At 48.8% G+C, this 27604-nt stretch overlaps 2 protein-coding genes across 8 annotated transcripts in view; one reads left to right on the top strand and one right to left on the bottom strand.

Moving 5' to 3' along the window:
• Positions 1-2515: 2515 nt before the first annotated feature.
• On the bottom strand, positions 2516-9022 carry NUDT13 (nudix hydrolase 13). Of its 3 annotated transcripts, none has more exons than XM_027903126.1 (9): positions 8936-9022; positions 7338-7448; positions 6998-7137; positions 6381-6488; positions 5858-5964; positions 4858-4983; positions 4578-4689; positions 3889-4043; positions 2516-3411 (listed from the first exon to the last, which is right to left on the bottom strand). In XM_027903126.1, exons 2-9 carry the CDS (start codon positions 7418-7420, stop codon positions 3220-3222), a joined length of 1023 nt encoding a protein of 340 aa, XP_027758927.1. In that variant the 5' UTR covers positions 7421-7448; positions 8936-9022; the 3' UTR covers positions 2516-3219. The 3 variants fall into 3 exon arrangements, with proteins under 3 accessions (XP_027758927.1, XP_027758925.1, XP_027758926.1); XM_027903124.1 differs by having other exon boundaries at positions 5858-5967; XM_027903125.1 differs by lacking the exon at positions 8936-9022 and adding an exon at positions 8125-8400 and having other exon boundaries at positions 5858-5967.
• Positions 9023-12976: 3954 nt separating this feature from the next.
• P4HA1 (prolyl 4-hydroxylase subunit alpha 1) overlaps positions 12977-27604 on the top strand; it is a 28014-nt gene continuing 13386 nt past the window's right edge. For 4 of the 5 annotated variants that reach the window (XM_027903131.1, XM_027903132.1, XM_027903128.1 and 1 more), the window contains exons 1-7: positions 14128-14217; positions 19739-19855; positions 20696-20792; positions 22692-22843; positions 23947-24084; positions 25906-26145; positions 27027-27214. In XM_027903131.1, the coding sequence (XP_027758932.1) occupies positions 19768-19855; positions 20696-20792; positions 22692-22843; positions 23947-24084; positions 25906-26145; positions 27027-27214 (903 nt within the window). In that variant the 5' untranslated portion in view covers positions 14128-14217; positions 19739-19767. Of the gene's footprint in view, positions 13101-14127; positions 14218-16902; positions 16906-19738; positions 19856-20695; positions 20793-22691; positions 22844-23946; positions 24085-25905; positions 26146-27026; positions 27215-27604 lie in introns of those variants that run through there. The other variant, XM_027903129.1, reaches the window with a different exon arrangement.

The following is a 27604-nucleotide window of genomic DNA, read 5'->3' on the forward strand; positions in this document are numbered from 1 at the left end:
CAGTTTAACTGGAAGTGCATCCCAACACAATTTATTCACTTTGCTCACTTGAGCAGCTGCCTTTTTGTATAGCCTTGTTCATCCTGGAACTTCTGAGCCTTCCCAGAAATGTGGTTTCCTTTTTCAGCCTTTACCCCTGAAGCCTGTAGTTGTTGGTTGATAGATTTAGAGCAAGAAAACAGACAGTGGATCTTTCACCCTCCATATATGAGACCAAAATTAACCCCAGGGCACAGCAGAGACCTGTTTAAACTCTCTTGGACACCTGGGCACCTTGGCTGTCGCCACTCTTGCCCCTGGGAAGTTTTATGGAATAGTCTCAGCAGTCAGCAGCCCTGGAATCCCTGTGCAAGCAAACTGCTCTCAGCATCCCTGTGGTGTGAGCGGGTGGCATGGACAATCCCATGGAAAATCTCCTCCCTGCAGGACACCTGCCTGCTGCCCTGCCTTTCCAGCCCCTCAGGAACGACAGCTATCCCCAGGAAACATGGTAGTTGCAGCGGTGGAAAAGCATTTTTAGTGACTGTTTGTGCTGCAGCTCCTGCTGCAGCTGCTTGTCTGAGAAACTGGAATTTGTTTTCCATAGTCAGGGCGGGCCCTTTGTGCCACCTTATGGTCCCTTGGGATGCTGCAAAGGCTGCAGCAACAGCTGCCCTCCCTCTTGCCATTTCTGTCTTTGGAGTGGAACACAAGAGCATCTGTTCTGGCAGGTCCAGGATGGAAATTTATTTCTTTTTCCAGCTGTGCTTTATTCCCCCAAGAAAATTCCTTGCCGTGGAGGGCAGTTTGGCTTCTTGGCTTAAGCAGCAGGGCTAGTGAAAAAAAGGGAGCTGTTCAAGGGTGTGAAGTCTTGGTGAGTGTCTGCTCATTGTCATGGAAAAGAGGGTCATGAACAGCTCACAGCTTTCTGGTGGGAAACTGTAGCTAAGAAGTGAAGGGATTAACACACACAGAGGGTTGGTTACTCCTGGGTAAAAGCAGGAATTGCTGTTGGGAATGGAGCCTCAGCTCCCATGGGTCAGTGCTCCCACATGGATATTCACCAGGGGGACGAGGATGGGAAGTGAAGAGCAAAGCTATTTTGAAGGTAAAGCTCAGTTTATGCAGGAAAAATTATGCAGGTGGCAGAAAATGAGATACATCCACTAAGAGTTTCTAATTTGATGGGGAAAACCGACTAATGATACCCAGTGACTGCAGGATGTTGATCTAAATGAGTTTAGACCAGGCCTTTTTTTAACCTTTTTTTCCTAACAGAAGTATTTTTGGCGGTGCTCAGTCATCCCCAGGTGTATCCATTGCCACCTGATTAACACTCAGAAGTCTTTTTTATTTTTTTTTTTTTTTTTCCCTGACACAGCTGCTTTCCATCTGTTGCTAGGTTGGAAAGTGAGTAAGGTTTTGATTGGAGCTGAAGGCAGGGGCAGCTGAAGTTGTGTTTGAGCAGTGGCTCAGACTGAACTCTCGGGCTGACTATCACATTTGGAGCGTGTCTGCTGTCCTTGAGCTTCTTCCTTGACCTGTAATGCTGAGCTCAGACTTTCTGCCGCTCACTCACTCCCTCTGGGCAAGAAAATGTGGCCTTTCCATGCCCCAGCAGAGCAGCCCAGCTGATGAATTCTCACTCCACACCAGGTAAGATTTTTTTTTTTTTTTGCTCCTACAGTCAGAGATGAACAAGTTGTGTTGTGTGCTTTGTGTGCTTTGGTTACTTTAATCCTCTGCTGGCCCCTGGTAGAGACAAACACAACTTTTGTGCCCTGTTGCTTTTGGGAAGTAGGTGGAATGTTGCTCTGAACTTGCCTGCATTGGTCTCCAGAAATTTCAGGTTCATTGGATCAATGTTCAGATTTTAGAGCTGCCAAATTATTTCATATCCTGCTGACTGGTAATACCTATTGTAACGCCCCAGGCTGGCAGCTTTTCGACACTGGTCCCTTGCAGTCCCTGATGGCAGTGGGGTCTCAGGGATTGATAAGATCCAAGTATTCCCAAAGAGGATTCAGTTCAGGGATGTGTTCCTGAGAGGGAAACACGATGCTCCACCCCTTTTGCCTGCTGATCCCTTTTCCACGGGAAAGCCCTGCTGTGTTTTGCTGAGGGAGCATCTGTCAGGAATTGCCTGCTCCTTTTTTTCTAGGTCACCTGCCTTTGTGGAGCACGTCCTGTCTTCACTGCAGTGTGTTCTTCAGGCTCCAGACAGATTTCTGAGCCAAATGCAAGTGAGAACAACAATTAAAAAGGAACATGCAGATGTTTAAAACTGTTTTAAGAGGATGTTTCAAGGAAACTGTTTTAAGGAAACTGGATGCAGGAATGCTGCAGTTGTGAGTGGTGTGAGGGCTCCTGTCGGTGTGTCTGGCTGGGCTGAGGGGAGGCAGCAATGCCCTCGGCTGTTCTGGAGCCACATTCCTACTGGGATGAGTGACAGATTGAGTTCACAGACATGACAGACACGCTCTGACACGTGGGTTTTATTGACTGAGAGTCAGGGTAGGAAGAGGGTTTGAATACGCTTTATGTCTGGGTTTTGCCCTTCCCCTCTCCACCAGCAGGTAGCTCTGCTCTCTCTCCCTTGGGATGGGAGCAACTGGTGGGGAAAATGGTGCCTCTGGAGATGTTTTCAGTTGCTCAGATGTATCAACGAGTTAGAAGCCCATTTACCATTTGCAAAAAAAAACCAAAAAAAACCCACAAAAAAACAAACCCCAAACCCTGGCTGATTTATAAAAAAAGTGGAAGACTGAATGGTAAGAGAGTCAGAAGAAGGGGAGAGCATACAAGCAGTGGCTTTTCTTCTTCTTTCTGATAGCTGTCCCAGATCCACATAAACATGATGCCACTGTCCCTTTAATTTTTTTCTGGAAAAAGTGTGCTTTTGATATCCATCCAAGAGGGGGGGAAAAGTGGAGGAAAATGGGACAAAGGTGCCAGGGGCTCACTGTCAGCTGGTCACAGCAAATTTGATGCTTTGGAACTGAGACTTTTATTGTGCATTTACTGCAAGTCGTGGGGCCTCAGAGGAGACCCAGTGGACGTGGGACTGTCCGAGGGAGATCAGATCAGACACGGCTTTGTAGGCCAGTGGATCTGATTTAAGGGTGCCATCAGGGTGGTGCTGTCCTCACTGTGACACAGCCTGTGCCTCCAGTGGCTTTGGAAGGTTTTCTATGGAGCTTTCATGGTTCTGGTGGAACCCCAGACCTGATGAAGCCCTGCCTAAGCCTGGTCTCTCTGCTGCCTAACCCACTCGCAGATGAGCTGGTGAGCAATGGCCTGTCTGGGAGGGAACCAGGGTAAAAGACTCTCATCATCTTGCTTTGAAGATCTGGGCTCTCTCTTGAGGCCCTCCACGATTTCCTCCAGGCCAAACCAACGGGCTTCCTCCAGTTCCAGGCTGTCCACACTGATCTGGAAAGAATTCGAGAGCATCAGTCCCTTAAATCAGCTTAAAATGTGGGCACAGGTACCTTGCTTGCTCTTGCACCCACAAAGATCCTGTGCTTTGGAATGTCCAGAGTGCTTTATCCATGCCTGATGCCAATCCAGGAGAGGACATTATTATCCCCCAGTGCTTTGGTGCCTTGGTTTCCCTGGGAAACACTGTTCCATCATGGCATTGGCCTGCAAAGCACCACTGGCTGAGCACAGCAATTAACGTGGCAGAATCTAATTGTCCTATGGCAAATGTGAGAAAACCTCCTCCCCTGCAAAGTTCAGAGGGAGAACTTCGGGGTGCTGGGGCTTGTACACGTGCCGTGACCTTGCAAAATCTGCCACATCGCAACAGAAAAATAAGGATCATTTTGAACTTTGTTCTTCACTTGTAGAAAAAGCTGCATTTAGAGAGGACAGCGAAACGCCTCGGGGACCCCGAGCCCCGCTCACCTCAGCCCGCTGTGCTGCCACCAGGGCGTGACAGCCCAGCATCAGGGAGCCGCTGGGGAAGGGCCAGTGCTGGGACGCCGAGTACCGGAGCGACTCCACCTCCAGCCCCACCTCCTCTGCCACCTCCCGCCGCACCGCCTCCTCCACCGTCTCACCTGGAAGCGACCAAAAGGCAGGTAAGGGCGGCCCGACCTCCGGGCAGCGAGGAAAACAGCGCATTTCCCAGGCGTTCCAGCCCGGCTGTGCCGACCTGGAAGCGCTTGGCAAAGCGGGATGCTCCACTGAACTCATCGGCAGGGCTTGCCTCCCATAAACACAACCACCAGAGGATTTTTTTTGGCCCTGTCTACATACAGAGCAATCCAACATCTCCCCCTTTTTAAGCCATTTTCCCTCCCCTAGCAAGAGGTCTGTAGTTCTTCTTCTGAGCCAGGCTGCACTAACCACAAAAATGGACTAAAAAAGTATCAAGAGCTTCCAACCTGGGGAGTTTAAAACTTATGTTCACCAGCAGGGATTAGAGCAACTGGAGGGACACCTTCCACCAGACCAGGCTGCTCCAAGCTGGCCTTGGACACTTCCAGGGATGGGGACACACATCCACCTGCGTGTCCATCCTTCTCCCTGCGCGGCTGGTTCCCACACCCTGCAAGGCCAAGGCCGCTGCTCTGGCTCAGGGCCCACCTTACCCACGTCACAGAAGCCCGAGAGAGCCGTGAACATCCCGGGGGGAAAGGAGGGCTGGCGGGCCAGGAGGCAGCGGCTCCCGTCAGACACCAGCGTGATGACCACAGGAGACACCTGGCAAAGGCAGCAGACAGCGAAACGAGGTCACACCCCGCAAGTAAGTGGAAATTGTTGCCCCTCCTGGCTGGCTGAGGGCAAAGCAGCTACACACAAAACCCTCCCGCTGCTGTTCTTGTCCCCAGAGTCCCCTGTGCCCCTTCCCTTCGCTGTCCTGGGGCTCACCTGAGGGTAGTAAGTGATCCCACTGGCCTGGCAGACACGCTTGCTGCCAGCTGGGTTCTTCTGAGTGGGCTGCCCAGTTTTGCTACAGTAGCGGTGGGAATCGTGCCACCGGAGGAGGGACTGGGCCTGCAAGCACAGGAGAGAGAAACACACAAGTTTTAGTTTTATTTTTATACTTGTTGCAAAGAGATGATTCAGAGCAGTCCCCCCGGGATAATATTTTGCGTGCAGTCGCGGGGACAAACTCTTGATTGTCTCTGGAAGCCTCAGAAGGGTAAATGAAGCACGGGCACTGCTTTGGAAAACGGCAGATTTCTGCATCCTGCTTCCAAATTTGAGTATGTTTGAGAGAGGTGGGGAATTGGTCCTGTTTGGGAGGGGCTGTAATGGGAACTGGACTATTCTGAAGAGTCTCCAACCCTGAATATCTTCTTAAAAACAGCCCAGTCATCACAAACTATAATTATACAGCAGGAAACACGAGCTATTTCTCCTTATGGGTCAGGACAGCTGATTTTTCACACACAGGGCTTCCAAACAGAGGCCATCTGCAGAGTAACCAGCTTATAAATGAGTAGTTTTAAAAGAGCAGCTCTGAGAGAAGATGTGTAAGTTTGTCTGTGACATTCAGTTTGCCCCTATTACAGAAATCTAGTGCCTGATAGTTGCTGATCTGAGGGCAAACTGGGATTGCTGTGACTGCTGCTAAAACCAGCACATTTCACACTGAACATACAGCAGGTGGATGCTAAATGGCATAAATTACTGCAAGTCATTTTTAAGCCACTTGTCTGTTTCCTTTTCCACCGCCTCTTGCTTTTGGGATGACAAATTTGGGAAAACTGGTGTAATTTAGGGTGTGTGTCTGCACCCAGGTCCCTGAAAGTGTACAGCAGGTGTTTCCACAGCGTGTGTTAGATCATAAAACAATATGGGAGACAAGGAGAAGGGTTGATATTGGAGATCACAGCTTCTGGAAGGAAGAAATCCAGTGCAATACCGAAGCCAGCAGAGGAGAATCCTTCCCATCCACCACAAAGAGAGCCTTTCGGAGGTCAGTGAATGATCCCTGGAGTTCAGACTCAATGACTGATTTCTCCAAAGCTCCTGTTAATTTAAAAAAAAAAAAATAGAAATAACAACAAAATCTTTGATCTCATAAATTCCAGTTTTTAATCCCAACTTTCCGCCTGTCATTGTTCCGGTATACAATTTCTGGAAGTTGCCACGGAAGTGACACCACATCAGGGGTAACATTCCCAAATGTTCAGTGGCTGCCAACAGCCCACCTTCACTGTCACACACACAGGCACAGCACCAGCAGGGTGCAGTCCACGGCTGTGACCTGCCTCACTCACACCAGCTCCTGCAGATCCCCCCTCCCAGCACATGTGCAGCCCAGGAGCGGGAATTCAGGGACACAAGCCAACAGTGCATGCTCATCCCAGGAACAGGAATGCTGCCTCAGCACACTCAGTGCATCCCACTGATGCTGGCACTGGTGGAAGAAGAGTTATCCCAACCTAAATCCAGGGCAAAGTGTGGTACGTGCTCGTCTGAACAGCCGATCAGCACCGACTCCTCCATCCACTGCCCGGCCTCTGGGAATTTCTCCAGGATCCGTCGTGTCTCTGAACAGCCGGGAAAGGGGAACAGAAAGCTGTGGTCAAAGCAAATCCATGCAACTGGGATGCCCCTCTGGATCTTCAAGGCACAGGCAATCTTAGCTCACGGCCCACGTCAGAGAGGGGACCAGACAGGGTCATTGCTTCTGTCCTACACCAGCCAACACCTTCCTCTCAAAGAAAACTTTCCCTGCCTCGCACCAAAAAACCTTTGTCGGTCAGACCTTGCTGGTTTTCCTTTCTCTTCACAAGGCACAATCCCAGATTTTTAAAACTGATCGTCTCAAAGTAGATTAGGTTGATCCCACATGTGTGTGAAGAGCACGAGCTTGCGTCCACGTGCCAAGGTTTTAACTCTAAACAGTCTCTGGTTGTTAACAAACAGAATGCTGCACACAGCAGGATGTTCCTGCACAAGCTCCATGGATTTCCATCCCCTGGATCAGGGCCTGCTTGCAAACGCCTCTGCTTCGTTCCAGCTGCGTGATCCAGGAGGGGTTTCTTTCCTTACTTACCTGCTGCACTGACCTGTGGCACCAAATACTTCTTCCCAGCTTTCCGCAGGAAGGGGGAGAGATTGTGAAAGAGGTAGAAAGTTCCTGAGGTCTGGGCTTGTCTACAAAGGCTGTCGTCTTCCTTTAGCTTATTTAAGTATCTGCAGCGAGAAAATGATTGGGAAGGTGAATTCAAGATCGGGTTGAGATTGTCACTGTTATGCTTGTTTGGGTGCACTGACTTTCCACAGAGCAGGTGGGGGGCTGAATGGACAGGACAAATTTAAAGTATTCCACGTGCTTTGAGAGTTTTGACAGCTCTGGTCTTCTCCCTGTGCTCAAGAACCAGAGGAGAACTTACCTCATTTTTCTAACATAGGTGGAGTGTAACCTGCAGAGGAGAGAGGAAGCTCTTCTGTGCAGCGCTTGATAAACTGCAGCCATAGCCAACACCTACAGCTGGGCTCTCTGCCTAAAAGGAGAAGCATAAAATGTAATGCAGCAGCCCTACACAGCTAAGTTTGATTTAAAAGGTGCAGTAACCAGGTAAATCTCCCTCTCACAGAGTCCACAGAATCTGCTTTCTGAATTTCCCACTTTGGTTTCAGTCTCTAGTCACACATCAAACCCCGTTTCAGGCCATTTTTAAGACTATTTCAAGCTGCCTGGCTTTGTTTCCAGCTGTGAGTGTGCACAGGCCTTACAGAACTTGCTGTTAAGACTGGATTCAACATTCCTGTCCCAAACCCCTGTGTCCCTGGGGAAAAGGGCAGTGAAGGTGGCTGCTCTCTTGTTTGCTTCCTACACAGTTGTAATGGCCTCGATCCAACCACACATCCCACTGCAGCACACAGCGGATCTGTGGGAAAGGCACTGATGCCAGAAGGGAATGAAAGACAAAATATCAGCTGCGGAAGAGAATTCCCTGAGTTTAGACCAGAGACAGCAGTTGCAGCTGAATTGGATCATCTCCAGCTGTGGACGTTTTGTTTTTTTTTTGTTTTTTGTTTTTTGTGCCAGAGGATCCTGCCACATTTGCAGTCGCAGACTTAAGTTTGACCTCGGCTTCAGGATGTCAGGAAATAGGCAGAAACTCTGCCATCTCTAGAGCCAAAACCGATCCTTGATCCACAGTCCTTAACGATTGCCCTGGATGTTTCCCTTTCCAGCTGTGGAACTCGAAGCCCTTTAAGGAGGAAGTTACGTTTGCTTTGATTCACAGAGGCAGAAAGTGCCAGGGAAGAGTCTGAGAGCCTTTCTTTCAGCAGAGGTCAGTGATGGCTGCATGTCTGCTCATGGAGACTTTGCCTTTGTGGCTTCGGACATCTCTGCCCCGGATCCCTCTTTCCCACCGTGACAGCTGACAGGGATGATCCCTCGGGAGACAGGGCAGGCTGTTTGGGAAGCCACTGGGCTGGGGCAGCCGCCTGCGAGGACGGCGACTGTCACAGAGCGTGTGTGTCTGACAGGGTTTGGGGAGTGACAGTCGTGTGTCTGCCACTTCTCCACCCCCACGTCTCCCGCAGCCTGGAGTGTGAATTCCCCGCTGAATCCAGGATTTCTGCGCTTTGCTCTGGAACGAGCGGCACGGTGTGACCGGGGTGGGGACAAGGAGAGTACCTTGTCCCCAGAACCTCCCCTTGTTTAACCCCTCCCTCCCTGGGAATCGCAGTGCCAGGTTCTGACTCACGGAACCAGTCAGGCTGGAAAAGAACATCGAGTCCAGCCTTCGAGTGACCACCACCTCGTCAGCTGGGAATCACCGGGAATCCTTCAGCTTAACCCTGGGAGTGTTCAGGGCCAGGCTGGACAGGGCTCGGAGCGACCTGGTCTGGTGGAAGGTGTCCCCTGATCCGGACCACGGAGACCAAAAACTGGCGGACTCCCTGGCTGGGCTGCGAGCTCCAGCCACGCCGAGCGGGCTGTGCCTGCCCTTCCCCAGGGATTTCCCGCACTTACTGCGCCCCGTGTCCAGCAGCGGGGATCGGCTGGGAAGGCGCCAGGCTTGGTTGGACCAGCGGCGGGGATCAGCTGGGAACGTCCCGGTAGTTTTAACCTCCCGCAACATCCAGCGGAGCGCGGCTCTCGCCGGGCCGGCCGCTCTTCCCGCTCCGGGAGCGCTGGGAAATGTAGTTCTGCACAGCCCAGGGCTGGCGCTCCGCATCTGGAATAACTTCTGAATAATTTCTGCGGTTCGTGAGGCTGCCCGAGAGTAATCTCCTTCCCCCCTCCACCCCCTTCCCCCCCGCACCTGCTTCGTTCCATCAGCAATCCTGCCTTTGGCCAAACAGGAGTTACGATGAGAACGCCGCTACTGCAATAATTCGAGCTGTTCTTAGCACCGGAGTTTGTATCCTGGTGGTAGTTTCTTTCTCTTTTTATTTATTTATTTATTTATTTATTTATTTTTAAAATTTCTTAATTCCCAGCTTCTCCGGGCTGTTGTGTCCATAACATCAGAGCGCTGTTCAAAGTTGAGGACCGTGTGTCCCCAGGCAGGGAAACGTGCCAGGAGCTGCATAAATCCAAAGCCTGGAGCTGTTCAGTGTTCCAGCACCCAAAGCCACAGCTGAGTTTGTCAGCGAATTTCTCCGATCGGGGGGGGGGGGGGGTGTCTGTGCTGTGCCAAGGCACATGTCAGAATCATGACAAATCATTTTCATTCCTTTATAAGTGAACAAACAGATTCCTCTCGAGTACTGAAAACATTATTCTGGGCTGGGACCTACGTGGCTATATTTAGCACAAAGGGAATTTTATAAACATAAGTAAAGTAAATGTTTTCAGGGCAGCCTTTTGCTTTTTGGTCGTGAATTGGGCCGTTCTCATCGAGAATTCACGTCATGTAATTTGAGAGCGTGGCTTGTAAAAATAACAAACAAAGCATGCAAGGAAACAGGACTCTTACCAGTTACTTACAAATTCAGGTTTAATTATGCTTGACTGCTATTTGTGGGCTTCCTGAGACAGAGCAAGCCCCATCTTACTAATCCACTGGGCTAATTGGATTAATGGACAAAACACATCTTCCCTTAATAAGATAAAGGATTGAAATATAATCTCCCAGGGAAGTATCCACCCTGCTGTTAAAACAAACTAACAGATTTATCGACCCTGACTGGCCCCAGAAACGGCTCTTGCAAGAAGAGCTGGTTTGAGAGGGAAGCAGCTGGAGGAGGCACTTTGGACCTCAAAACTGGCAGTGTCTTGGTGAGTGCACCCTGTCACGTGAAGGATTAAAAAGCCAGAGCTCTCCACTGCAGTGTCAAAGCCTCCTTTGAAGGCAGGGCAGTGTTGTGGCCTGTAGTTGCTGCATGTGAAAAACCACATTGATAAGCCCAAATCATGCATACCTGGCTCGTGTGTTGGGGCAAGATGTGCAGGGAAAACGGGATTAGAGTCACTTCTGCTCCTGGTCTGAGCAGTGGGAAGCCAAGGAGCCTGGGAGAGATTCCCTTTGCCTTCTCCAAGGGTCTGTGCATTAATTGCCCTGTTAAATATTTCTGCAGGACATAAGCAGGGGAGGTGATTTTAAAACAGAGGCTTTCCTGTCATTCGTTCCCTTCATAATTTAATTTAAGGAGCACAAATACCAGTTGTTGCTTTGGCACTGAGTTGTTTCAAGTATTTTTGGGCTCTGAGCTGTGTGAATTGCATCTAAAACTGCATGTATTAGTCCCCTGCAGACACTGCACTCCGTGCTAGGAGCAATCCTGGGAGTGAAGGGAAGGCCTGGCCACGCAAATCCCATCCCTGAGATTTATGTAGCTTCTAATTTAGGCTTTGGCAGGTCCCCAGGGGAAGTGAATCCCAGAGACTCTCCTGATGCAAGAAGAGCAAACAAAAGGGGCAGGCAAAGAGGACACAAGCAGTAAGAAATGCTTGCCATCTCCTATGTGGACAGGATTGCAAACCAGGTAAATCTTTGGTCCTGTGTTGCTTAAGATTATTAATATTTTTTTTTTTAACCTGGGTTTGTAAAATACTCATATTGGGATTAATAGTTGGTAAAAGGTTGTGTTTTTTTTTTTTTTCCCCAAGCCAAAAAAGTGGCTGGAAAATGTAATTATAGGCTAATAATAGTTATACTGCTAATCTCATTTTTTTTCTCTCTGTTTTGTGTCTCTCCAGCTGCCCCCAATAAGCAGAAATAAGCATTAGAATTGCTAACAGCTGGCCATTGTAAAGCAACTGTTAACTGCCCTAAATATATGAAACTAGCAAATTCACATTGAAAACTCACAGTCAAGCCACAAGGAACCTCTTGGCAAAAAAAATACTTTTTTTTTTAGGACAAGCCTAAGGAAAGACAAACCACTTCTTTAAAGAGAAAGTTAACGAGTAGTCTTTCCCCTCTGTCATTACATTTTAAATGCAAACTAAGCCAATCTGGCTCTTCTCTGAGGTTAGATTTGTGTATATTATATATATGATGGGCTCCTATGGTTTCTCACACTCAGGGTGGGGACCCTGAAAGAAAAGAAAGCGCCTAATTTGATCTGCTGGTTACATCCTGTGCTCCTGAGCCCCTGACAGGGGGAGAGGGGACACTTGAACACCTTGAGGGGCATTTTCCTGGGATTTGTTTCAGGTCCACACGTGGGATTTGCCTTTCCCCTCCCTTGGGAGGTTATGGAATATCCTCAAACTCTGGGGCTGACTTGCACTGCACAAAATAACTGAGGGCAGAACGTTGACTGCGGGTTGATGGCTTAATTTTGGGAGCAGGCTGGTGGGAAACCAGATCCCTTTACAAAGGGCAAAACCTCAGCTGTGGCTATACCTTAAAAAAAAAAAAAAAAAAAACAGCTAAGCTTTTTGAGCTAATGGATTGATATAAAATTGATAAAAAGTCCAAGAGGACAACGAGCGTGATTAAAGCCTTGGCCACGACAGGGAGCTCGGTGGGCTCTTAACTCCAGCCTGGGTAAGTCAGCTGGGGCCCAAATCCATCACTCTGGAGCCTTCAGCCCCATGCTGAGCAACACAACCCTCACACCTGCTTGGTGCTGTTCTCCACTGGCTTCCTAAAAATACCTGGATAGTGCAAAAAAAAAAAACGCTGAGGAAGCAGCAGATCTCGCTAGAAAAAAAAAAAAATCTGAACGCGCCTCTCCAGTGTAGGAGGTTTTGCCAAATCTCTGGAAGCTGCTGTTAAATCTCTGGCTACATGTTATGGACTCTTTGGATAACGGGGTTTTAACTGGATTCCTCAGCTAGAAGCTTGGATATCATTCCAGTGTTTCCTGCTAGTTGTAGGAGTTATATTTCTGTTGGAAGGCGACCAGAACGAGAGGAAAAGGAAGGCTTATTTTTTGACGGATAGTTCCACTGAAAACTGGCCTTATTCCTGCTCTGGAGCAGCAGCACTCGCAGTGCTGGCCCTGTGTGGACACATCTGTGTCCACAGCTGGACGAGAAAGGGCCATGAATTCACTTCCTATCTCAGAGCCTCCCCCAAAATGGGCCGTAACACCCGGGGTTTGCCCTTCCCGAGGCACTGCTGAGGGAACAGTTTAGGGAAGAAATCTTAGTTGTGGATGGTGCTGCAACCCCCAGTTCCCTCTGCTGAGCAAAGTGGGTTTAAGCCAGCTCAGTCATTCCAGTAAAGAACGTGTGTTAGAGGGGGATTTCGACCCCTGTTTTGGGGGGCTTGACCCCTCCGTGTTTATAGTTGTGAAAGATTTCCAGCTGGGAGTGACCAAAAATGTCTGCCTTAGGAGGAGGGAGACTGAAGGCTGGTTATGCTGCTGAGGAGGTAATTCATTATTTGAAGCCCAGATCTAAAGAGAAAGGAAAAAATGCTGTTGAATGTCCCTGATTCCAACTCAATTGCTGGAATGAGTAACTGGAATCCTAGAAAACAACTGACCTGTCATGGCAAGACACATCCAAGCACCTTATTAATGCCTTTCTGTGATAGCTGAGACCTCCTGCTGTCCCACAGAGAGGGCTGATAGTGGTTTGTGATGCAGGTTTTGCTGCTGCCTTGCAAGTTGGGATCAGCTGAGATGGAAGCCCTGGAAGGAAGGAAGGAGGGAAGGAAGGAGGGGGCTGCTTCAGCAGCAGCACTGGAGGAAGGCACCCAGCAGTGTGGAAATGTCTTCACCTGAGCTGGCAGGAGGTGAGTGAAAGGCTTGGCTGGTGGGACAGAAACTGTGCTGTGAAATGCAGCAGATGGCACTGGCAGGAGAGAGGGAGGTGCAAGGCTGCTTTGGGATCACAATTATCCACAGACATTAAAGCAGCAGTCAGAGAGAGGGGACACAACACTCTGTCTCAGAAAGAAATGAGGATCTGGGCAGGTTATACCGAACTGTGCAACTGGTGTGAATCACCAACGTGCCACCGTGGTCAGGGAGCGGATCCCGATGGGAATGTCTGTTCAGGATTGTCAGCTGGGAGCTGATCCCCTCCTGGATGTGGGACTTGGGCTTGTGGGGCTCTGCTAGGCTCTCCTGGGAAACAGGGACACTGCTGGAGGTGGGAGTTGAAATCACAGAATCATAAAATCATAGAAAAAAAATATCCTGAGCTGGAAGGGACCCATCAGGATCATCGAGTCCAACCCCTTTCCCTGCACAGGGGACCCCAAGAACCCCACCATGTGCCTGAGAGTGGTGTGGCCCTTTGCAGGGTGGGCTCTGTGATCCCAGAGGTCTCTTCCAAGATTCCAAGATTGTGACCGCGGGCTCGGCTGCCCCGGGGCTGGGCAGGGCTGCACGTGGCGCCTCCCGGCCTTTTTAGGGCCTTTCCTGGCGACTTTTGCTCCCAAACCCCGACACTTTCAGCTAAACCCTTTCTTCTTGTCTCGGTGCTGGTTTTACACCCCCTGCCCCCGCTGGTGTCGGTAGAGCCGCACCCGCGTGTCCTGGTGTCCCCCTAAGGTGTGGGGTGTCCCCTCCCGTGTCCCGGTGTCCGTCCCGGTGTCCGTCCCGGTGTCCGTCCCGGTGTCCGTCCCGGTGTCCGATGGCGGCGGCCCGGTGGGACCCACGTGGAGCCCCGCGCGGCGCATGCGCAGTGCGGCGGCCGCCGCTGTGACCGGGCTCACGTAGCGCGCGGGGCGCCCCGCCCCGCGGGGAGGGGGCGTGGCCTGAGGGGGCGTGGCCGGCGAACCCTTAAAGGGCCCTGCGGGGCGGTCGCGCGCTCAGTGTGAGCAGCCCCCGGGCAGGACGCGGAGCTCTCGCAGCGGCGCCGCCCCCCGCCCCGCCGACACCCCGTACCACCTCCCCCGCGCTCAGGTGAGGCCCGTCCGCCCCCGCCGCGCTGTGGGCGGGCGGGGTGGGTCAGCTGAGGGCAGCGCCGCGGGTCCGGCCGCCGCGCGGGCGGGCGCGGGTGGGTTGGGGGCGATACGTGGCAGCGCCCCGCGGCCGCCGCCCCCGCGGCGAGGGGTCCCGGCGCTGCCGGCCCGGTGCTCCCGGCCCTTACGTAACGGGAGCCGGCAGCCTCCGGAGGGGGGCGGGAGGGCGCCGCCGCGCCGGCTTCCCCGCGCCTGGCAGACTAAACACACCCGCCGCCTCCTCCTCCTCCTCCTGCTCCTCCTGCTCCGCGTCCTCCCCCGCCCGCTCCCCGAGCACCCCCGGCTCGGCTCCCCCGCCCTCCCCGCAGCCCCGGGATGGACGGGGAGCTGCTCGGCCTGAGCGCGGTGTGCGGGGATGGCCCCGCCGGGGATGGCCCCGCGCTGCGTTTCCCCCCTCCCCGCTGTTTCCCAGCCGCTCGCTTTGTGCGGGATTTCGCGCCGGCAGCTCTTTGCCCTGCAGTGCGTGTGTGTTTGTGTGTGTGCTTTGATAGCAACCTAAACCTGACCGGCAGGAGAAACTCCCGACGTGGAGTCCTTGGGCTTTGCCGGTGAATAGAATAAAGAAAATAAAAACGTCACGCGTACTTATTCCAGTTTACCTGAAAAGTAAAGATCCTTCAGGACTGCAGACACCCAGCATTCGGTTTAACTTTGTTTTTCCTGCCGGCCTCAGTAAGAGGAGAATGCAGAGTGCTTTTAAGTGTTCACCTACCTGTGATTAAGTGAAGGTTCCGTGCTCAAGGGTTTAGTGAATGAAAGAAGCCATTGGTTACAAGAATAAATAAATAAATGCAGCTTCCCACAAGGCCAGGGGCTGTTGGCTGAGCGTGCAGACAGTGCTCTGCCAGGGGCGGAAAGTAAAGGTAATGAGTTCCTGGTCTGTCTGGGAAGCAGAGGCCTCCTGTTGGGTCAGAGATGTTCTCTGCCCTACTGCTCTACTCTTGGAGCATTGCTGGATCCTTTTTAATGCCTTAAACCACCCTGCCAGGCATTTCATTTGACCTGGAGTACTCTGCACTGCTCCTTAGGTATGTGCTGACACAACCAGGACTGATTAACTTTCTCCTCCCTTTGTTTTCTTCCCCGAGCCAGCTCTCTGACCTGTAGAGCTTTAAACGAGTAGGTTCAAATTCTGGCGTTTGAAGCTGTGATTTCAGGGCTCGCATGTAGATTGGAAAATTCCCAGTGCAGTTTGACAGGCAGAAATGACAGGTAGTGAGTTAACTCTGGAAGGAGTGAGGATAAATAGAGGTTTATGGGAGGAAAACTCTGCCTCCTCCAGTGCTGAGATTGATAGAGGTGAGGAAACCCCTTTTCTTCACGAGAACATCCTCCTTGAGAAAAACCTCACTTCACCTGTCAGATCATTGGGATTGTCCTGCTTTCTTTGCAACCACTCTTAATATCTGAAAACCTTCTAATCTCTGTAGGTGCTCTGCTGCTCCTTGAGCAGAAGGGTAAACAGAAGGACAGCCTCCTGCTTGTTGTGTCTAGTAAGATAAGTGCTCCATTCCATCCCCAGTGTTCACTGTCTTGGCTTTAGAAGTTAAAACAAGAGGCCTCTGGGGGCTGTGTGTCCATTCAGTCTTCGGCTGGAAGAAGCCAAGGGAAAACTTGCTGCAGTTCCCTGGGTACAAAAACACTGAGTGCTCCGTACTCAGACTCACAAATGCTGTCTTCAGCTTGGCAGCGAGTGGTAATTAAAACACATCACCCCTACTTGATGCTAAAATTGATTCTCGTCTCTTACTAGACTAGATTATTTACATAGATAAGGTTCTGTTACAACTCTGTCGTTGAAAGAAGCCCGAAACACGCCCCGTTCTTTTGGTAGCAGCGATTGCTGAAAATCTTCCTTCTCTCGCTGCTCGAATCTGAATTTTAAACCAGCTTTGGCCGTGCTGGAGGACTTGGGAACTGGATTCCAGTGTTTCTGTCCTGTGAGACTGTTAAGAAACGGTGACAGCTAAATGTTCTTGGTACTTATTCTGCGAATTTCTTTCCTTTGGAGTAGTATTTCCAGGCACATCGTGTGATGAGGCTGTAACTTGGGTTGTCCTTGAGACAGGAGAGGTTTTGGGCAGCGAGCAGCTATCACTTCCAGTGCCATCCTCTCCACTTCCCCCAAACTCAGCTCAGTTTTAACTGTCTGGGGTTTTTTCCTGTTATTTTTTATATGCAGTGGGATACAGTAAGGATTGGGAGAGCGAACACGAATTTAAATCAAAAGTGGAGAACCCTGATGACGTGGTTTTGTCTCCTGGCCTTACCTTCATTTGGAGTAGGCCCCTAATTCCTTACCTAAATAAAGAAGCTGGTTTAGAATTAAGTTGGAATTATTCTGGGATAGCTCTGTGTTGAAGTACAGCCTCAGCTTCCATTTTTTTATCCCGTTTTCTGGATCCTGGTAAGCACCTGGGAGCTCGGAGCTGGAAACGAGGAGACTTGTCCAACGAGCATCTCCAGTCTTGGGGCACTGATTGGTGACCTTGGTCGTGGTGAGGTCACATCACTGCAGTTTGTCTTCATTTTTCCTTCTGCTTGCATGTCTCTACCTGTAGGGCTGAGCTGAACTCTTGAAGCAAAAGTCCTCAAAACCCCATCTCTGTGAGTTTAATGAGTTGAGAAGGTGTTTTTGTTGCGTGTCCCTGCTGTCTGGGGAATCCTGTGCCTCGCCTGGCAGTGCCATTCCTCTACTTGCTGCTTTGTTTTGCTTGTATCCACACGTTTGGTTGCTCTTCACTACTTTTTCCCATTCCTGTGGGTATTTTTTTTTTGGGCTTTGCCATGTTTGGTGAATGCACTTCTGGGAAGTGGGGAAGCTCCTGTGTTCAAGGCTGTCAGCTGGACTCCCACTTCCCTCCATGGGTAGTGATTCCCTCCTCTCCAGGGTTCTCAATTGCCATCTTTGTGTTTTGCTGGGGAGGAGAGTGAGACTGGCAGGAATAACGGAGGGAGGATTTTCATCTTGTTTTACTTCATGTCACCGACAGGAAGAAATTAAACCTACTTACTTGGCAGCTTGTGCTGCGTCCAAAGAGATTTCCAGCATCTGTCTTAACCAAGCTTTATTCTCTTTGATTTTGGGAACCTGGGGCTGGTCCTGCAGCAGTTGGAAAGCTCTGCTACTTAGCAACTGCTCTTAGGGGCAGCATGAGCTTGGCTGGCTCCCTGTCCAAGTGAGGGAAGGAATCTTGGGTGGCTGAAAGCTATTAGGGGAGTCAGAGACTACAGGAAATGCGGGAAAGGAAGGAAAAAATCAAGCTGGAGGTGACCCCTGGATGTCACCTAACCTAACCTGTTCCAAGTTGGGCGAGCCTGGGGGTCTGGTTAGGCTGCACATGGGCTCATCCCGTTTCCTTTTGAAATCCTTCCAGGAACTGGAAATCCAGTTTCTCTGGGCAGCCTCTTCTTAGTGCTGAACTGGGAGAAGCTTTGTGTTTCTGCCACCTTGGAATTCCTCTCGTTTCAGTTTGGGGCCGTTGCCAGTCGCTGGTTCTGCTGTGTGCCTGTGGAGGTACAAGGTGGGAAGAGGGTTGCAACAACATTTGGAGGAGCCTGGTGTTGGAGCAGGCTAAAAAGCAGCTGGAGAAGAGGAAAAACGAGGTCTCTCAGAGCAGTACACAGAGAGGAAACATTGTTTTCATCACCTTTTTGCTGGTTTTGTTTGGTTGTTTTGTTTCGTTTCAGAGAAGTTTCCTATTGATTAGTAGTAGAAAAAGTAAACTTTCCGAAGCTTTTCCATGTGTTTTTTCACCGAGTGCAGTAAACAAATAGCTGAGTGAATTCCCGGCACTGATAAGGCTGGCAAATATTTCTGGTGTAGTGGAGCTGTTTGTGCTTTGTCACTGATTCACAGCTGTATTGGCTCGAGTGCTGACTGAGCAGGAGGATCTTGGCTTTCTGCAGGGGGAAGTACAGATGGAGTGGTGGCTTTAGGTGGTTTTAGCAGGTCCAAATCAGTGGTTTTATTAGTTTGAAGTAGCCTGATGGAGCTGTGGAGCGGCTGAGCCAGGAGGAGGAGGAGGAGGAGGTGAGGAATGCTGCTGTGGACAGCATTCAGAGCCTTGCAGATGCTGAGGGGCCTGGCTTGACCGGGGGAAAAGTAAAACTCCAGGCTCCCCTCTCCAGATTTTCACTTGCTTTCTGCCAGTGAGTGTGTAGGAATGTTTTCAGCCCTTCAGCTGTGGTCCTGCAGGTTTCAGCCGCTTTCCAGGAGCTGGAGGTTGTGCTGCTTTTCTAGGCTCGAGTTTCCCGTTGTTCCCGTCAGTGCCAGCGAAACCGGGCTCGTCCTGTCCAAGAGGCAGCTCCCAGGGTAAATCTAAACCCCAGGGCTGTTCTTTTTGGAGTGCTGGTGGTGGAAAGGAAAGGAGGGAGCTGCTCCCAGACCCTCAGGTGCAATGTGAGATCTGTGCTCTGGAGCCAGGGATGTGTTCCCTGTCAATACCCCCACTTTTGGGTGGGATGGTTTTGCTTTGGGTGCAGCTTTTGGGTTTTGCTGCTGTTGTTTATACCTTCCTTGTGTGAAGCCAGGCACACCTGGGTTTATGTTGTTTGCTCTTAGTTCTGTCAGCTCAGTCAAAAACATGTTGCTTTCTTCCCTAAATAGGCCAAACCACTTTGTAGCTGGGCTTGTTGCTTTTTTCTTTTTTTTTTTTTTTTAATTGCTTTTTTTTTCCTTCTCCATCAGTTGTCTTGCTGTTGGAAGAGTTGTAAAACCAGCCTCTGTCAGCCTGTCCCTTTTCCTGAGCAGATACAGTACGTGAGAGAGTTCAAGCTTTTGTTTGGAAAAAAAAAGAGTAAACCTTGCGAATTCCACGACAGCATAATTACTTCTGAAGTCTGCAGGAGCCAGGCAATCCTGGGCTGCTGAAGGGATCAGGAGCCTGAAAGGCTGAGAGCTTGGCAGCTGGCCCTGGGAGAAAGCACCGCCGTGGGCTTTTCCAGGATCCAGGGACAGAGCAGCCTTTTGTGTCAGGTGTGGAGCTCGTTTTCGTGGTGGCAGCCGAGGAGCGGGGAGTGTGCCCCTCGCTCCCCCTCTGAGCTGCTCGTGTGGGGTTTTCATTTAGACCTGTTCCACTGGCATCTTTCTGACTGAAAAAGGCAAACTTGGGGCTTTTTTTCATGGAGTGGATGAACTCGACAATGGGTATTTTCACTGGGTTGTTACGGGGTTTTGTCGGTGTTTGATCTTGGGGTTTTCGGTGCTTTTTTGCAAAACGGCTCCATCTGCAGTGGGACTTGGATGACAAAAAGAAGAGGCTCTGAGCTATTGTTCTCTTCCCACAGGAGACAAAAGTGTAAGAAAGTCAGTAGAAGGGCATTAGTCCTCTGAGAGCTGCCCAGGCCTATCAGGATTCTGCACTAGTGGCAACCCCACTGTCTCTTCTCAAGGTGGATTCAGCTCTCTGGTGAACAGGGATTTTTTACCTGTTTTTTTTGTTTGTTTGTTTCTGTCACAGGTCTGTGGTGAGGTGACAGCTGTTGAGCAATGGCCTTCAACAAGGTTTGGTGTGCCCTAACCCTTGGATTTCTGCTGCCTTTTTCTTGTGCCCACACGGACTTCTTCACTTCCATTGGTGAGACATCCTTTGCTGTACCTGCTGTGTAGCCAAGAGAGTTTCTTGACAGCTCTCACTGCTGCTCCTGCTCTGTGTTAATCACCCAGGGGCTTTAATTGCTACAGGGTTAAACCCACTTCCTAGTTCTTACCACGTTACTGACTTTCCTTTGAGGAGAAACAGGCTCTAAGTCAGACCAGGTAGTCTGATGACCCAGGCTAGGCTTTGTAGTCGTTATTTATTCTTACAGGTTTTGGAATTCAAACAGAATTTTGGTGTGGACTGTTGCACCTATGTGGAAACGAGTGGAACAGCTGCACAGTGATGTGGAATGTCAGTGTGTGCTCACCCCTGGGTTCTGATGGCCTGGGGCACAGCTGAAGGTGGGGGCTGGACCAGTTCAGCTGCCTTCTCGCAGGAAATGAAGCAATTATTAATTAATGCCAGGCACCCACTGAAGTCATGGAAATCATCTGAAAAATGAAGCTCTGGATTAGTCTGTCTATCAGACACGGGTGCTTTGTGTATTTCTGCAGCTTTCTCTTTATTTGCTCTACATTATGTATGCTTGGATGAAAGATTACTCTGTGGCAACCTACTTCCTTTTCCAAATGAATCCGAAATTGCTTCTAATAATAAATATGTGGTATTACATTAATTTCCATGGCAACGAGCTTGGTCCAGCAGGAGATTTTTCTCCTTCAAAAAAAGCCTTACTCAAACAGTCCTTCAGGGTTATTTAAGCAAATGGAGAAGGACTTTGGGGAAGGCAGGGAAAGTAGAAAAGAGGAAGAATGCCTTTAATTCCCGGAGTTTTTTTTGTTTCTCCTTGAGTCACCAAACTCCTTTGTTTTCCAGGCCATATGACAGACTTAATTAACACAGAAAAAGATCTGGTGGTGTCACTGAAGGATTACATCAAGGCAGAGGAAAGCAAGCTGGAGCAGATCAAAAAGTAAGCAGTTTGTTTCACAATGCTGATGGTTAATAACTGGGAGTCCACCCTTATGCAAAAAGCGCTCCCTGAGGCTGATTAAATTTGTGGAATTTTTCCTCTGAGGCAAAGCTTAAACCGGCAGGTTTTGCTGGGTGTTTGTCCCATGTTGTTCCCTCCGAGCCATCATTTGTGCAGCTCCCAAGTGATGGAATCTTTCTGTACAGCACTGTCACTTCAGGACTCCTGCTTGGCACGTAATTCCCAAGGGGATGGAGTTCTTGGAATGACAGTTTGCTGAGTGGAAGCTGAAACCCAAGAAACACCAGATGTGAACCACTAGAAAGTGTTGGGGTGGCCACTGAATAGTAATACCCACTGCGAGGGCACAGACTGTCTCTACAGATTTTACTCTATTTAGATTTAAAAATAAAATAAAGCAAAAAAACCCTTCTTGACTGCTTTTAAAAATAATAAGAGACCTGACCATTATTGTGGTCCTCACACCTGTAGGGCTGAGCAACAGAGCCCAACATGTCAGATTTTATCCCTGTCACTGAACAGGATGCTTTCCTGGCTTTCAGAAACGTGTGTAAATCTGTCTGGAGGATGTTGAAACACTTTTAGATGGATGGATGGATTTTTGTTTCATTGTGTATGACTTTCTGTGGTGTTCTCCCAACCGGGAAGGAAGGTACTTCTGTCAGACTGGGTTTATTATTTATCACTTAAAGTACAGAGCTGGAATTGCTGACAGGTTTGGAATGTTAGAAGTGTATTCTTCACAGCTGCAAACTGACATGGGAATGTGCCAACTGGACATCCAAAAGGGTGTAAATGCAGCTTACTGTCCTGAGTGCTGCAGCTCTGTTTTTATGATTTCAGAGGAGCTGTCAGGTCAGAATAAGTTTTATCTCTGTCAATGGAGATAAAAGCCCCTGGAAGAAATGCCAGCATTGTTTGTTGGGCCCTGCCCCTTGGCTGAAGGATATTGGGAGCTGCTGTTCACTCCAAGTCAGGGAAAGCTGGTAATTCCCTGGAATGTGGAGGATGGCTCAGGCCTCGTGTGGGGGCTTTTATTAAGGAGAGAAACGACTTGAAAAAAACCCTGCAAGCTTAACTGAGGCAAACCAGGTTGTGGAACATGCTGGTGGACAGAGTTCCCTCCAGGCTGCAGATTTTTTTGTATTTGCCTTCTGTTGGAGTTTGGTTTTGTCTGTGGGGTGTGGCTTTTTAACATTAATTTACCCTGATTTCAGGGTGTTGTTTCGTAGAATCTGCATTGTTTGGGAGCACTTTGGGGTTGGGAATGACTTCTGGCACTTAGAGAGGATTGTGGAGATGGAGAAGCAGCACCCAGGAATGGGATCTGAGCTCCTTGTCCTTTCTTTAAGCTTTCAGCTTTGTGGTGGGATAAGTAAGGAGAGCTTATCACAGATGTAAGAGCGTGTGTCTGAACATAAAATAACTTGAGACGAGCGTTGAACTGCCTTTTTGTAAACTTAAAGGGGAAAAAAACCACCCCATTTAAAAAAAAAAAAAAGATTGCAAATGGGGGTAAAGCTTTGTTTTTGATTAGTCCTGCATGGACAGCTCATAATGGAAGTGCTGGCACGGGGCTTTGGGGGCTTGGAGAAAGGAGTTCCTTCAGGCAGGGTCCCAACAAAGACAGCAAAAAGCAGCACAAGGTTTGAGCTGCAGCTGAGGAAGAAGATTGAAAAAAAAAAAAAAGAGGGGAAAAAAAAACGGAAAATGGCCTTTTTTGCTCCTTCTAGGAGACTCTATATATAGATCATGTAAATGCTTGCAATTTCTGTTGGGTTTTTTTATTAAGGAAGACACTTGAGTAGCTTGAAATCAGTTCTCCAGAGCATCAGCAGACTTGTGCAAGACTTTAATGAGGGTGTGTTTTCATTATAGATGGGCAGAGAAATTGGATCAGCTGACAGCCACTGCCACAAAAGACCCAGAGGGGTTTTTGGGACATCCTGTAAATGCCTTCAAGTTGATGAAAAGGCTCAACACCGAGTGGGGTGAGCTGGAGAGCCTGGTCCTGAAGGACATGTCAGATGGTGAGTGTGCCTGCAGGAAAAAAAAAAAAAACAAAAAAAACCAAAAAAACAGGATCATGTGCTAAATGCAGTTCCTTGGCTGTGTCCCTCACATGTCAGGGTTTGAATGGGGGTTTGTGAGGCTGCTTTTGAGACTGAGCATTTGTGGAACCGATCTGAATTAGTGTGGTTAAACACTCTGCTGCCTCTTTGCTCTTCAGCAAGAGACAGGACATGAAATGCTTGACTGTGAAAGGCACTTAGCAAAAGGAAGCCAGGAGGGTTATATTTGACCTACGAGACTCCCTCAACAGCTAATACCAGGTGGAGGTTTGTAGGAAGGAACTATTATAAAGCAGAGCTTTCAAAAAGACCCAGGATTCGTCTCTGATCAGAATGCAGCGCGTTCAGCTTCCCTGTGGCTGTGAGAGGGACTGAACATGCCAGCTGAAAAGGCTGTGCACCTGCCAGCCACAAATCTGCACTGGTGTGTCTTAAACCCTTCTTCTGAATGGGGGGGGGGTGGGGAATAAAAAAGAAAGTCCATTTTTTGTTATAAGGAGAAAGGAAAATATGGGGGGAAGTGCAGTGCAGTAAAAGAAAAGGAAGCATGGGAGGAAAAGGATATTGGATTTTTTCCCATAATGGAATAGAGTTATGAGTTCTGAATAGTTAAAAAGGACTGCCAGAGTGTGGCAAAAATCACAAATTTGGCCAGTTTACTATTTTCTGGATGGTTTTGCCAGTTGAGTGTTGCATATTGCACTTGGGCCGGTTTTGGTCATGCTGCTTAGACTTCTGCTAGTGGACATTAAGATTAATTTAATCAGCATCATGTTGGCACTGCTTGGGGCAAAAGAGGGGAACAGTTCCTTGAGAGAATATTTTTTACTTTATAGAACCTCTTGGGTCTGTTCAACAAACACCCCCCTCGTGCTGCCACAAAAAGCCCCCAAATGTTTCTTTTGGACTGTTCCTTTGCTTTCTTTAATTAAAAAAAAAAAAAAAACAAACCACCAAATGCTACTTGTGCAGCATGTGCCATGAGTTCAGTTGAGAGCTGTGTGAGGGTGGATCTTACAGAATTCCCAGGACAAAGCCAAGGGTTTCCCTGTCTTTCCCAGGCTTTATCTCCAACATGACTATCCAGCGGCAGTTCTTCCCGAACGATGAGGATCAGACCGGCGCAGCCAAAGCCCTTTTGAGGCTCCAGGACACGTATAATCTGGACACAGACACCCTCTCCAGAGGGAACCTGCCAGGTAAGAGCCTGGAATTTTATTTCCAGTGGACTTTAAATGTTCACTGTTTGTAAATCATTTCCTCTCCTCCACCTTGTTCAGCTCCTCGGTGTGAAGGTAACAACGGGAAAAGGTTTGAGCGGCTAAAACTTGGGAAAAAAAAGTCTTTTTAGTTGAAATCTGTGTCTTTCTTCTAGCAATGGTAAGATAATGTAGTGTTAATAATTTTTAATGAAAAATCAAGAGCAATAAAATCTTGCCTGGGTGAGGGTTTGCCTTCTGTTGCACTGGCAGATGTAATTGCATAACTTAATGCATTTTAACAAACCAGTTCTATCCTTCATTATCCTTCTCCCTCTCAGGGATAAGATAGACCCTTCAGATTGGGAAGTTTCTTTGGGCTTAAACTTCACAGGATGTCTAAACTGAAAAGGAAAAGACAGATCTGAGCAAGTGTGGCATTACCTGAGCTGACCTTTAACAGATTTGTATGCAGGAGAGGACACGCCTCTTTCTTGTCAGGAAACTCTTTCTCTGCTCAATCTTCCTTGTTTCCTCTGTTCAAAAATAGCCCTGTGCCAACTGGCAAAAAGTCAGCTCTGTGCAATCCATCTGTGTTTTTGCAAGTGCTCATTGTGGTCAGATGCCTAATAAAATTAAGGGTAATTGGCCCTGTATGTTATGATGTATAACCGTGCTTTTGGGTTTGGTTCAAGATCGTCTCAAGGACCTACAGATTCCTTCTAACACAATAAGCAGCTCGTTACTGTTTCCTTTTAAAACAGCACAAAAACACATTGGGAAAGGTTTTGCTTCTTTTGAAGCAATGAGCTGTCCTGACTCTGTGTGATGATGAAGGGTAATGGCAGAACTTGGAAGTTCTGGAGTATAAACAAGAATGGCTTGGACTCTGGAGAGCTCCAGAGGGGAATATCCCTTGTGGTCACTTGTTTGTGTTCCTTGTTTTCCTTCCCAGGGCCAGTTTGGGTCAGAACCTCAGCTCCTGCCTTATTGCCAAATCTTTGTGAGCTTTGAGAGTTTGCAGCTTCAGGCTCAGCAAGCTGCAGTCACTGCCCATCACAGCACAAGGTGCTTTGTGAACAAAGCTGTCCTGTGGGAATACTGCACTTCACGGGAGGATTCTTCAGCAGAGCAGCTTCCCCTCTTTGAGGGCTACAGAGCTGCTGGTAGAAACGTATTAAGATGTAATCAGGAGCGTAATTTTAGCTGGAAAACTGGCAGGTCCCGTTTCCTTCTTACAAGATTAAATTTAGTTTCTTGTTGGGCCTGTATTTCCAGAGGGCAAAAAAATAGGAATCTGTAATTTTCTTGCAAGCTGTTTAATCTTTCAGAGGTCACTTAAAATGTTTCTAAAAATGACCAACTTCAAAAAAATCCCGAGCAGCTGGGAATTTACTGCCTGATGTTTTTCCTTTTCCTCCCCCTCCAAGTTGTCACTAACAAGCTGTGCTTCAGGGACTTTCAGAAAGCGATAATGTGACGTGTTTGAAAACAGATCTCTGAAACTTCGTATTTCGCTCGCTGTTGCTCTCAGAGTTGGTTCAGTGGGGGGGGGTCTGGGGAAGGTTTGTTTTATTTCGGTTTTCGCTAATGGCAAAGACATTCAAGCTCGTTGCTGGTATTCTGGGAGTGAAAATCTGCATCTGTGTGTTCTGCCAAGGGTTTACAGCCCTCATCTGAGCCTTCAGCAAGTGGCAGCCACAGAAGGGAGCTGTTGGAGAACAGAAATAAAAGTGCTGTGAGAACGAGAAGTGAAGAACGTCGCACTTAAGGACCGGTCTGGAACTTTGTGTAAACCCTGCTTTTGTTTTAAAAACCCAGGTGTGAAGCACAAATCCTTCCTGACAGCTGAGGATTGCTTCGAGCTGGGGAAGATTGCCTACACGGAAGCTGATTACTACCACACGGAGCTCTGGATGGAGCAGGCCCTGAAACAGCTGGATGAGGGAGAAGTGTCCTCTGCGGACAAAGTCTACATCCTGGACTACCTGAGCTACGCTGTGTATCAGCAGGGGGACCTGGGCAAGGCCATGGCGCTCACCAGACGCCTCCTGGAGCTGGGTATGGGAGAGGGGGGGGATCCAGCTGGGTGCTGGGGGGATGCTGGCTGTGGATTTGCCCTGGGCAGCGTGGCCTTGCCTGTGCTCTGGGCTTGGGCGTGTGTTTTTGAAAGGTGGTTTTAGTTTTCAGATGGACAGTTCGGCTCGACCACCACGCCGGGAGTGTTGGGGTTAAGGGTTGTTCCTTCTGCCTCCCAGCACTGTTGGCTTCTAACCCCTTACCCATCTTAGTCATTACTTCCTGAAATTTGCCTCTCTCCCCCTATTTTACTTGCCTGGGCCGAGATTACTTCCCATTTAGGTACAGGCAAAACCGAAATGAGTGAAACTGAAACTAAATTGGTGACACCGAAATCTCTGCAGATGATTTAAATGCAAATGAGGCAGTTGGAGGTGTAAAGCATGGAAAAACAAGAAATACAGGATACAAGACAGTGAGATAAGAGACTGTTCTGTGAAATATTAAAGTATTTGTTCTCCTGTAAATACTTTGCTGATTGACTGTGTAAAGGAGGCACTGAGAAGCTCAGAACTGAATCTAACATTAGCAAAAGCTACTGAGAGCCTTTTATAAAAGATCTGAAGCTTCTGTAAGTTCAGGGATTGTTAAAAGCTTTGTCCCCAGAAATCTTAAATCCCCTGAGGGTATTGTTTAGGTTTGCAGCTGTCTCAGTCTCATTCCCTTGTCTCTCCCTCACCGGTGGGATGGGCTGGAAGGGCCAAACCCTTTTCCTGAGTGCTGGGACCTCCGTGTGCAGTGAGGGTTTGGGAAGCACCAGTGTGCATCTTGTTTCCTCTTGCTTCCTGTAAATAGCCACTTCTGGATAGTTCCTCCCAAGCTGGAGACCTGCCAGTGATCCTCCCCTCTTTCTCTGTCAATAGATCCCGAGCATCAAAGAGCCAACGGGAACATGAAATATTTTGAATATATCATGGCCAAAGAGAAAGAAGGAAATAAGTCCAGCACGGATTCAGAAGAGCAGGAGAAGGAAACTGAGGTTAAGAAAAAGGATTACCTGCCTGAGAGAAGGAAGTACGAAATGCTGTGCCGTGGGGAGGGGCTCAAAATGGTAAAGTGGAGTAGACTGTTCTCACATGTTTGAACCCAACAAAGCAATGTCAGGAATTTGTGTGTGGTGTGGAAGGAAGGAAGTTGTTAGAGCAGCTGGATGTGTGTGTTGGATTTCTTCCCTGTTTCAATCTGTCCAGTAGAACAAAAAAGGGATACTGCCACAGGCAGGGCTGTGCTGGCTGACTTGGATGTGCTACATCAGTGTGATTAATTGAGTAAGGATGGTGGAAGTCTAGAGCTACTTAGAGAATTAAATAAGGGCGGTTTTTTAGTGAGAAAATTACTTTAATAGGACTATGTCAAGTAATGCTTGTCGAAGTATTGCACAGCAGCATCCATGTGCTGACAGTACTAATTTCTCAAAGTCAAAGCATCCTTTTAAACCTGT

This window comes from Empidonax traillii, unplaced genomic scaffold (assembly GCF_003031625.1).
Source record: "Empidonax traillii isolate 1590-97213 ecotype Southwest subspecies unplaced genomic scaffold, ASM303162v1 scaffold936:size233247, whole genome shotgun sequence".
Classification (NCBI taxonomy): Eukaryota; Metazoa; Chordata; class Aves; order Passeriformes; family Tyrannidae; genus Empidonax; species Empidonax traillii.

Coding starts and splice junctions, on each gene's coding strand:
- NUDT13 (XM_027903124.1), bottom strand. CDS start 7,420: ATGGCTGCAGTTTATCAAGCGCTGCACAGAAGAGCTTCCTCTCTCCTC. Junction 5,968..6,380: donor ACACTTTGCCCTGGATTTAG/GTTGGGATAACT, acceptor TTTTTAAATTAA/CAGGAGCTTTGGAGAAATCA. Junction 4,690..4,857: donor GGATCACTTACTACCCTCAG/GTGAGCCCCAGG, acceptor TGCCTTTGCCAG/GTGTCTCCTGTGGTCATCAC.